The sequence below is a fragment of the Primulina eburnea genome, chromosome 4 (assembly GCF_022965805.1).
Source record: "Primulina eburnea isolate SZY01 chromosome 4, ASM2296580v1, whole genome shotgun sequence".
NCBI classification, from domain to species: Eukaryota; Viridiplantae; Streptophyta; class Magnoliopsida; order Lamiales; family Gesneriaceae; genus Primulina; species Primulina eburnea.
In genome coordinates this window covers 10,159,881-10,171,901 of record NC_133104.1, presented here as the reverse complement: position 1 = coordinate 10,171,901, position 12,021 = coordinate 10,159,881, and the positions used below count along the sequence as shown (strand labels likewise).

The 12,021-nt window shown below is 33.3% G+C and overlaps 1 protein-coding gene across 1 annotated transcript; it reads right to left on the bottom strand.

Moving 5' to 3' along the window:
- Positions 1–5,474: 5,474 nt before the first annotated feature.
- Positions 5,475–6,144, bottom strand: LOC140830079 (uncharacterized). Its single transcript, XM_073193361.1, has 2 exons — positions 6,010–6,144; positions 5,475–5,879 (listed from the first exon to the last, which is right to left on the bottom strand). The coding sequence occupies exons 1-2, from the start codon at positions 6,142–6,144 to the stop codon at positions 5,475–5,477; spliced, it is 540 nt and encodes a 179-aa protein (XP_073049462.1).
- Between the last annotated feature and the right edge of the window lie 5,877 nt (positions 6,145–12,021).

Below are 12,021 nucleotides of genomic sequence, written 5' to 3'. Positions count from 1 at the left end.
TCGAGCCATCCACCTGAAACATCAAAACAAGAGAACTCGTGAAGAGCATCATGAAAATCGAAAATTCTGCATGTGGTTTTTCTGAAAATTCTTGCCATGTTTCGGTTTTTGCTTAATAAAACATGATCATGCAATGAAAATAAATGATATTAGGACTTGATTGAAGAGTCAAGGAAGAATATATGCATGCCTGGTTTCGTTTGAAAGAAAAACGAAAGAATATGGTGCTTTCTTGTCTACCTTTCTTGCTCTCGATTTTTCCTCTCTTTCTAGCTATGGTGCTCACGTTTTTTCTCTCAAATTCTCTCTGATTTTCGAAGTAATGGAGGGGGAGGAAATGATTAGGGGAGTGAGGGAGATGGGTGCAATATAGTGGAATGCATGCAAGACCAAGTCTCCCCTTTTTGAAATTTGAATTCTTGTTTGATATCAAATAATTTGTTGGTGCTTGTAGGGGGTGAGGTGGCCGATTGTTCTTCAAGCTAGACTAGGTTAGGATTATTAATTAGATGGTGCTCCAAAACACAAAAGAATTATCCTACCAATTAAATACCAAGAATGGGTCAAAGGTGGTGAGTTGGCAAGGAATGTTCTAGCAACTAAGGGGTGGCCGAAATCTTCACTTCTAAATGGAGGGGATTTATTTTCTAACTAGTAAATTATAACCCTTAAAAGCCTCACTAATCCTTTAATTAATTTAGTGAATTAATCCCTTAATTATTGGAACTTAAATAAATTTATTTTCTACTCACCTCAAGTAACTAAAATAATTCCTTAAACTTCCTTTTAACTTACATTAACTTGCCAGCTAGCTAAAATAAATTCTGGAAATGTTTTTCTGAATCTTAAATTCTATTTCAAAACTCCAACTCCAGTCCGGCCTCACTGAAATAAATGAAAAGATGAAAATTAAACTACTACGTAAAATAATTAAATTTAAATACTCATGCAATAAAAATTATTTTACTTTAAAATCCTAGAATTATGCATGGCTTATACGTAGACTGATTTACGGATTCTACCATGTGAGGCCCGGGGCCGAAGAGGGCGGGGGGTGATCGCCGGTGCCATCAGTTGCACGGATAATGAGCGGCTCCTGGCAGGCTTCTAGGTGGAGGGAACATGAATGAACCGACCCACACGGGAATGAGAGGGATTCCGAGACTGTTCAATGTAATGGACTGTATAGTTGAAGAGGGCTTAAAAGATTTGATTGGTACTACTCATATCACGAAGGTACATCTTCTTTTCGGTAGCTCATCACATAAGAATTTCAAAGTTAAGTGTGCTTGACTTGGGGCAATTTCGGGATGGGTGACCTTCTCGGAAGTTTCCTAGGGTGCGTTTGAGTGAGGACATAAGCACGCTGGAAAGACCCGTCTTGATACAGTGAGGACAGTCGTCGAATCTGGGGCGTTATAGTTGGTATCAGAGCCGACCTCTCTTAGTACGGTGTGGTTCGGGGATGAACCAAGCGGAAGCTGGTGGGCATGTGAGGCCCGGGGCCGAAGAGGGTGGGGGGTGATCGCTGGTGCCATCAGTTGCACGGACAATGAGCGGCTCCTGGCAGGCTTCTAGGTGGAGGGAACATGAATGAACCGACCCACACGGGAATGAGAGAGATTCCGAGACTGTTCAATGTAATGGACTGTACAGTTGAAGAGGGCTTAAAAGATTTGATTGATACTACTCATATCACGAAGGTGCATCTTCTTTTATATAGCTCATCACATAAGAACTCCAAATTTAAGCGTGCTTGACTTGGGGCAATTTTGGGATGGGTGACCTCCTGGGAAGTTTCCTAGTATGCGTGTGAGTGAGGACATAAGCACGCTGGAAAGACCCGTCTTGATACAGTGAGGACAGTCGTCGAATCTGGTGCGTTATAATTACCGTTGATCTATTAACGTGATACCAGCATTTATTGCTTCATTAAATGCCATTAAATGTTATACAAGAACATTTAAGACGGTATACCATTTTTGGTATGAAAAGCGACTGATTACTTTTAATGTATTCTGCAGGGTCCATTTTAAGCAATAAAGCTGAACCACCAAAAAGAAAAGAGCCGTTCAGTTTTTGAACGTTGAATAGAGCCTATATATTGAGATGAAGGATTTTGTTAAGGGCAACAAAGTGTTGAAAAAAAATCTGAATTGAAAAATATCATTCGAGCGTTGTTAGAACTTTCAGTTATCAAAAGAACTGAACACTGAAAAAGGCAGCACACGCTTCATTGCATACTGTTGATCATTGAGATCATATTGTGCTAGCTACTTCAGTTATATCTTCTTAAGCTATTTATTTCATCCATTCATTGACAGAAGAATTTTTAACTGGAAAAGAGTCTTTTCCAGAATTTAAGATCATTCAAGAAGTTGAGTTGTAAAGCTAAGAGTTTCAATAGGCGAAGGGCAAGTCCTATTGAAGTGGGTGTGTACAATTGTTGTGCTGTATTCATCAAAATCTTTTAGTGATACCTTCTGGAAACAGAAGAAGGGGAGACGTAGAAGATTCATCTTCGAACTTCCAGAAACAAACCTTGTGCTATCTACTGCTTTTCGGCTTTATCATTTTTCGCCCACTAACCAACAGATCGTTTTCTGCACATTATATTGTGATCTGCTGGTCTTTATACTTGAACAAGAATCGTTAAAATCTCTAACAGGATTTTAGCACATCATTCGAAAGAATTTAAATAAGTTGGCCATTGAATTTATTCAACCTCCCTTCTAAACTGAACCCGATCCTCAACACATTGCTATTTAACTTGAAAACCAAGTCATATAAATTTACTAGCTGACCGTAGATTGTGTAGAAAATAATATATTTCATTGATGTTTTGTAAAACATAAAATACACTCATTTTAATAGATACAATCCAACCTATAAACTAGGAAATAAAGCCTAAGTTAAATAACATAAATGTGCAACTATACAGATCTAATAGCATCTGATGCAGCACTAATTTAGCTAGTTTTTGTTTTAATTACATTAGGAATTTTAACACTTTTACTGCATTAGAATTGGTATTTTAATTATCTTAGGATTCCATCATCAGGGCTCGGTCAAGGACTAGGAGTGGTACTATATATAAGTATGTTACTTTCATTCAAACTGTTAATTCAATATTAATAATATTTCAGTTTCATATTGGTTTTTTTTCCTCTCAATTGAGGTTATTATATGTTGACAAAAACTCTTGCGAGACCGTCTCACGAGTCAATTTTGTCTTTAAGTGTTGCTGTAACGTCCATTATTGTACCTTGAGCGTACAATAGCTTTTGTATCGCTGTGCGTAGCTGGAATTTGGCTTTTGTATCGTTGTGCGTAGCTGGAATCTAGCTTAGGTAAGCTTGTCTTGTTCTGCAACCGATTGAATCCTAACTGATGCATATAACTGATCATCTGAACTGATATTCAGTTGGGATGGTGAAATTAGTTGACTCGTCAATTGAACTGATTTCACTCTTTCAGTTGAACTGGTCAGCCGGGCTCTTCATCAGTTGGCCGGGTTTTTGAAGGTCTTCTGCTGAACTGTCTATCAGCTGGACAATCAGTTGAAATGTTCAGTTGAGCTGATTCAGTTTGGACAATCAGCTGGCACTTTCAGTTCCCATCTGTTAGCTTCAGTTTTGGCTTGTTTAACTGATCAGTTCGAAGCCTGATCAGTTCTAGCTTCCTGCGCACTTAAGTAAATCATTAGAAACAAAATAACAAGTTTTGTTATCATCAAAATCAAGATTGTGAACATGAAATATTCCAACACCCTTACCTTGAAAAGTTGGCCCATGAGTTGTGTGAGTTCATTTTGTGTTTTTGGTGTGTGTGTGTGTGTGTTATGTGTGTGCGTGAGTTGACTATGAGGTAGGGTGGGATTTTTACCCTTATATATTAAATAAATATTAGCTAGGTGTTTAATTTATTAAAACACCATTTAAAATTAACAATTAAGCCCTCTAAATTTAAATTACTAATTAAGCCCTCCAACTTTTGAAAATAAGAGTTCTACCAATTTTAAATTCTACCCATAATTAAATACTACCTAATTTAATTAATCAATTCATAAAAATAATTATTAAAATATTTTATTTCAAGTTGACGTATTTAAATCTCTTATTTTCGAATTTTTTTAATTAAAATGCTTAACATGCTTTTATTTCACTTGATAAATTAAATTTAGCCATAAAATGCTAAAATTTATAAATATTTTAAAATACTATTTTCTTGACTTAAAATAAAAATAGAACTTAGATTTTTAACATCTTAATCGTCTCGAGTCTCCTTTCCCGGTTCGGAATCGAACATTCGTCTGAAAAACTAAAATTCATGAAAACATCTTAAATATAATAATATAAAATAAATAAATATATATACATTTAAAATAATTTAACAAATAGTATGCATTATCTAGATTATTAATTAAATAAATAATTAATTCAATCGTACATAGAGTTTACGTGTAATAGTTTTTGGGCATTACAGTTCAAGAAGCTATTTTGGATTGGAGTGGATGACGCAGCAACAACCCATGTAGAGCAGTACCCATCTTTCGTGTTTGAGGACAAAAGTCCCTTGCCTGTGAAAGCTTTCTGTGATAACAAAGTCGCTATTACAATCAATTAAACTCCCTACCCCTATCTCTAACCACAAAATCTATTTTGGTGCAAATTTTACACTAAAATAGTGCGATTTCTATACAAAATCCATCTCCAACCCATTTACTTCAAATCTTAATCCAAAAAGAATATTCTCGAAATATTTGTTTTATTTTACATATATTTATTATTATATGTTATTTAATATATTTTTAACAATGTTTATATTATTTTAATTATATAATCATTTCTACAATATAAATTAAATTATATATAATATGAATTAATATACGAAAATTATTTAAATGGAAAAATACAAATATAAATTCAAACATAATACAGATATAATTTCATATATTATAAGAATACAACTTCAAACATTTGAATGACCATAGTTTTCAAAGGCTCTCGCCTCTTGCCTTAAGCCGAGAGGCGCCACCAGGCGTGGACACGGCCCCAGGCGCAACGATTAACAAAGGCGAGCCCAAGTGCACGCCTGGGCTCACCTTGAAAGGGCTCTCAGGCACGCCTAAAATGCAACTTTATTTTTATTTTTTAAATTAGTAACTTAAATTGCAAAAGGCTCAACCCAACCCCAAACCCTAGCATCCCAAGTTCACAAATTAAAACAAAAGGGAGCGGCTCAGCGGCTGAAGCAGAAGTGTGCATCAGGAAGCCAACAACGTGAATAAGAGAAGGGTAGATAACCATTTCTTGAAGAAGCTCAGGTTTCAGTTCTGTAGAAAACCATCTTTTTTACTATTGTTAATGTTTCATTGCTCACCTAAGAGTATTAATTCGGCACTATCTCACCTAAGAGCATCTTTGTCTTTTATTCTTTTATATCGACTAGAAAATTATTGAAATTTTATATGCTCATCTACAGCCATTTACGTCCGGAGTTGGTGCTTCTCTCGCAAATTGAATGGGTACACCGAGGTCACGTTCATCTTCGATAATCATATTGTGCTTTATGATACATGATTCCAATATGTCATGTAAATGAAGTTTCTTCCAACCACGTGCCGGGGATGCCCCAATTGCAAATCGTGATTGAAGAACGCCAAATACGCGTTGCACGTATTTTCTACAGAATTCTTGTTTCATTGCAAAATATTTCTTTTTCAAACCCCTTGGACCATGAATACTTTGCACAATAGCTGACCATTTCGGATAAATACCATTAGCTAAATAAAATCCCATATCGTATTCTTTTTGTCCAATTTTATAATTAGCAGTATGAGCAATACCTTGTGCAAGGTTGGAGAATAGATCCGACGCCTAAAAATATGCATGCCATATCCAAAGACGTAATCAACTACTGCTTCTAAAATGATTGTTGGAGAACCACTACCACCTGCATGTTGACCCGCGCAAGCCGTGGGGCAATTTTTCCACTTCTAGTTCATACAGTCGAGACTTCCCACATCCCCGAAAATCCTCGATGTTCACCAATATAGAGTAGTTTGGCAACATCATCAGATGTAGGTGATCTCGAGTATCGTTCCGCAAAAATTTCCACTATAGCCCGACAAAACTGTCGCATTCACTTAATTTTAGTAGATTCTCCAATTTTGATATATTCATCAGTAGCATCCCGGTTAAAGCATGTGTTAGGATTCGCAATGCGGTTGTCGTGTTTTGAATAGTCGATAGACCAAGCTGCTCACACCATCATTTCGTTGTGTGAAATAAGCATCATGATTCTTTACCACAACAACGATACAAAGGAACAAATTTCGAGACTACGTGACCTGGAGTTGAACCCCTGTGTGTTCCTTGTTCTTGTTGGATGATATACGCAACAATCAACTCTTGCTCTTGAGCTATAACATTTAAAATTGCTTTTCTTTTGTTTTCAAAATGCTCAACAACATTCATACAATCGTTTTATGTTTCATCTTCATTTTCCGATAACAAAGATGAGCTAGAAGACGAACATGAGATTGGAAACGAGAATTCATTTTCAAGATAGTGAGAATGTAAAATGTATGGTGTTGGAAAATAGGATAATTCGGTCACATTATATAATAGTTTTTAAGGATATGACATTTAGATGAATTATATTCATATCTATATCAAGAGCGTTATATTAGATTTCCTATCTAGATCATGACCGTTGAATGGATTACATTCCTATCTATATCAAGACTGTTTGATTAGATTTCCTATCTAGATCATGGCCGTTGGTTTATATTCCTATCTACATCAAGACCATTGGATTATATTTCCTATGTAGATCATTTCCGTTGGATAGATTACATTGCTATCTACATCAGGATCATATGATTAGATTTCTTATCTAGATCATGACCGTTTGATTAGATTTCAATTCTATCTACAAAATTACCACCCCTTTGATGAGATTACAATCTTATCGTCTTTTCAGTATAAATAAACTATATCCGGATCATAAAATCACGACACCTACAATCTCAATCTTATTATCTTTTCAATGCTAGAGCTGCTTCTTACAGTGTTGAAGAAGACAAGATTCTATGTCATGTATATCTTGACATAACACAAAATTCTATCATAGGTATCAGCAAATCCAAATACCAGTTTTAGACTCGTGTCGAAGAAGCTTAAAACATCACCAAACCTAACTCTCTACAAGTACGTAACAAAAGATCATTGCAGTGTTGCATGAAAGTTGTATTTCGCCACGTTAGAATATTAAGAGGATGCATTCGCCAAATTGAAACTCTCAAACCAAGTGATGCATCTGAAGAGAATATTGTAATCATCTTTTAAATAGATTATTTTCTTTACTAGTTTAAACTTTTATACGAGTCGTGTATTTTCGTGCAATTGTATAGAGCAAAATATTTATTCATGCAGGGTTTTTTTTTAAAAATAATTTAATTTTTAAAATTAATTTTAGAAATAATTTAAAAAAAAGTGTGCAAGAATACCCCAATCCGCGCTTACGAAGCGCGGACGCTGCACAAGTGGAGCAAGCGACAGAATATTCAGCAACAGAATATATACCACAATTGTCGCTAAAATTGAATCAACGATGGTTTTCAAAAACTGTCGCTAAAATTGAATCAGCGACGGTTCACAAACCGTCGCTCAAATGGAATCAGCGACTGTTCAAAAACCGTCACTAATTTTAGCGACGGTTCAAAACCCGTTGCTATGCCGAAATTTTGCTATTTTCATTTATAATGAAATTTTAACGGCTTGCATCTTTGCAGAATGCAATGTGCGCTGCGGAAAAATAATTTGCGCGCTGCGAAAAACCATTTTTGTTGTAGTAAAGACATAGAAAAAAACTGACAAGAAATTCATCATGAAATAAGTTTTTTCAAGAACATCTACTAATCAACCTGGTTTTTTTAGTGATTCAAGGATGGCTGACTTTGGTTTGTTTGGTCAGCAGGAATTTCAGACTCCGTCTTGGTCGAATTTTGGTGTCACTCATTGCGGAAAGTAAGGCCTAATTTTCAATTTTTGTGACTATTTCTCGTCAAAATATTTATATATAAAACATACATTTTTCAATAATAAAATTATCATTAGTACATGCTTGTTCTATTTTTTATGTAGATTAATAAAAACATTTTAAAATCGAATTTTTTTGTTTTATCTATATTCAATTACTTCTAATACTTCGTTAATAAGAATATAATGGTGAAAAACCAAAAAAAATGCAATTAAATAAAAAATGAGTGATGTTATATAATAAAAAAAAATTTAATATAAAAATTCAATTTGTCAAAATCTCACTATATATTGAATACAAAAACTCGCGATATAACAGTAAAATCTCGTGATATAATAATTATAAATATCGTTCTAACAATATATTGGTGGTACATTTAATATTATTCATAAAAAATTAGACTATAATTTATAAGTCAGCAGGATTTTCAGACTTCGTCTTGGTCGAAAATCCTGCTGGCCAAACAAACCAAAGTCAGCCATCCCTGAATCACTAAAAAAACCAGGTTGAATAGTAGAGGTTCCTAAAAAACTTATTTCGTGATGAATTTTTGTCTGTTTTTTTTCTCTGTCTTCACTACAACAAAAATAGTTTTTCGCAGCACGCAAATTTTTTTTCCGCAACGCACATTGCATGCTGCAAAGATGCAATCCGTTGAAAGTTCAAGATTATCTGCGGTGTACATGTGCACGCTGTTAATACTAATATTCGCGGCGTGCATATACAATTATCTGTAGCGTGCAATGTACGAAGTTGATGAGTATACCAAAATTTCGGCGTAGAGCGGTTTTTCAACCGTCGCTGATTTCATTTTAGCGACGGTTTAAAAACCGTCGCTGATACAATTTTAGAGATGGTTTTCCGATTCAATTTTAGCGACGGTTTTGATATATATTCCGTCGCTAAATATTCCTTCGCGCCAATGTGTAGCACGGTCCGTGCTTACGAAGCACGTACGCTGCTCCACGTGTGCAGCGTTCGCGCTTCGTAAGCGCGGATTGGGGTATTCTTGCACACTTTTTTGTTTAAAAAAATTATTTTTAAAATTAATTTTAAAAATTATATTACTTTTTAAAAAAACCTATTCATGCAAGATCTAATTATAGTAAGGATTCAAATTTGATCATGTATGGCCTATTATGAAAGATATTGAAAAATTCTCTAGTGACATCAATCAATCGAGCCCGGTACCTAAAATTCATGTCACAAACTTGGATTCGTCACAATCAGAAACTTAGACACTAAAGACTCCAATATCAGGTTCTCCTAGATTGCATTCCTTTTCAATTAATTTAAGCAGTGATGAAAATACAGGTGACACTTCATCCAAGCGACGCATTGGAGTTAAAAAAATGCTAAATTAAAGAAAAAAAGATGACAACATTTTAGAATTATTATCTACAATGAAATAAGGACATCACAATCTTACTAATATACGAGATAATGGCTCCACTGAACTTCAACAATATTATGATATTCAAATGCTAAAATTGCAAAATGATAAATTAAAATTAAAAAATCAACAAAAAATTGAAACTCGACAACAAGAAATGACATTAGATGCCCTTAAAGAGGAGATTAGAGTTCTTTACATGGATTTAAGTACAATTTGCGATCCAGAAATGCGTGAAATTTTTCGAATTGAACGAGCAAAAATTATGCAAAAAAGAGAGACAAAGACAACAAGATGTTGACACATTTGGAAAATATTAAGGTGATTTTGGAGGATCCAGATTAAATTTACCAGATTATTTATTATCTAGTTTGTTTATTATCGAAATGTATTTTCCTTTCAATTATTGAATTTTTATTTACATATGTTTTTGAATTATATGTTTCAAGTTGCATTTCTATTTCAAATATGTGTTTCAATTTAATTATAAATTATATTGTTATATTATTTTTTTGCCTTTGTAGTATATTATATTTATAAATCATTAAATCAAATTATTCCTTAATTATTAATAATTAACATAAGTAAATAAATATTTGCATTTCTATTTCAATTATGTGTTTCAATTTAATTATGAATTGTATTGTTATATAGTTTTTGCATTTTAATTAAATTATATTATTTATAAATCATTAAATCAAATTATTCCTTAATTATTAATAATTAACATAAATAAATAAATATTAAAAAATCAATAATTAAACATTTACTTTTACAATTAATGAATAATTATAATTAATTTTTTTATGTTTAAATATATATATATATATATATATTAAAATAATAAAATAAGTATTAAATTATTATTTATACATTATTAATAATTATTAGAATCAAAAAATTTATTAACAAAAAAGAAAAAGAAAATTGTTGCACCATGCGCCAAATTTGTTGCAATCATGCTGCGCTAGAATGGTGTGAAATATCATTTTAGCGCAGCATTTCTCACCCCAAAGAGGGCGTTAAATTTCACACCATTTTAGCGCCCTTTTTTTGGTGCACCAAATTTGTTGCAGGATTTTCCTAAATACAAAGACAAACTTGAAAGGAAAATATATTTAGAAGATAAACAAATTAGATAATCAATAATCTGATAAATTTGATCTGGATCCTCCAAAATCTCCAAATATTTTCCAAACGTATCAACATCTTGTTGTCCGTGTCTTTCTTTTTTTTTTTTTGCATAATTTTTGTTCGTTCAATTGAACTATTTCATGCATTTCTGGATCGTCAATTTTGCTTAAATCCATGTAAAGAACTCTATTATCCGCTTGAAGGGCACCTAATGTCATTTCTTGTTGTCGAGTTTCAATTTTTTTTGTTGATTTTTTAATTTCAATTTATCATTTTGCAATTTTAGCATTTGAATATGATAATATTGTTGAAATTCAGTGAAGTTTTTTTCTAGTATATTAATAAGATTGTGAAGACCTTGTTTCATCGTGGATAATAATTCTGAAATGTTGTCATCTTTTTTTTCTTTAATTTAGCTTTTTTAACTCCAATAGGTCGCTCGGATGAAGTGTCACCTGCATTTTCATCACTGCTTAAATTAATTGAAAAGGAATGCAATCCAGGAGAACCCGATATTGAAATCTCTGGTGTCTGAGTTTCTGTCTTTGACAAATTCAAGTTTGTGACATGAATTTTAGGTACTGGGCTCAATGGATTGATGTCACTAGAGAATTTTTTCAATATATTTCATAATAGGCCATACATGATCAAATTTGAGTCCTTTACTATAATTAGGATCTTGCATGAACAGATCTTTTTCTCTATTAAATTACACGACTCACATAAGAGTTTAAACTAGTAAAGTAAATAATCTATATGAAAAATACTTCCAATATCCTCTTCAGATTCACTACTTAATTTGAGAGTTTCAATTTAGCGAATGCATCCTCTTAATATTCCAACGTTACGGAGTACGACTCTCATGCGATACTGCAGTGATCTTTTGTTACGTGCTTGTAGAGGGTATGGTGATGTTGTAAGCTTTTTCGACACGAATCCAAAACTGGTATTTGAATTGGTTGATACCTATGATAGGATTTTGTGTTATGTGAAGATATACATGACATATAACCTTTTCTTTTTCAATGCTATAAGAAGTAGTTCTAGCATTGGATGCCATTAGCTTACTTGGAAAAGATAATAAGATTTAATCAAACAGTCATGATCTAGATAGTAAATCTAATCATACGGTCATGATGTATATAGGAATGTTATTCATCCAACGGACATGATCTAGGTAGGAAATCTAATCCAACACTCCTGATGTAGATAGAAACAAAATCCATCCAACGGCCATGATCTAGATTTAAGAAATCTAATCCAACGGTCCTGATGTAGATAGGAATGTAATCCATACAACGGTCATGATTTAGATAGGAAATCTAATCCAATGCTCCTGATGTAGATATGAATATAATCCATCTAAATGACATATTCTTAAACAACTATTATATATTGTGATCGAATTATCCTATTTTCCCACACCACACATTTTACATTCTCACTAA

Excerpts from the sequence above, each read along its gene's own strand:
- LOC140830079 (XM_073193361.1), bottom strand. The coding sequence starts at position 6,144 with ATGCGACAGTTTTGTCGGGCTATAGTGGAAATTTTTGCGGAACGATAC. Across the intron at positions 5,880-6,009 it reads GGATGTGGGAAGTCTCGACT|GCGTCGGATCTATTCTCCAA; the intron begins GTATGAACTAGA and ends GCATATTTTTAG.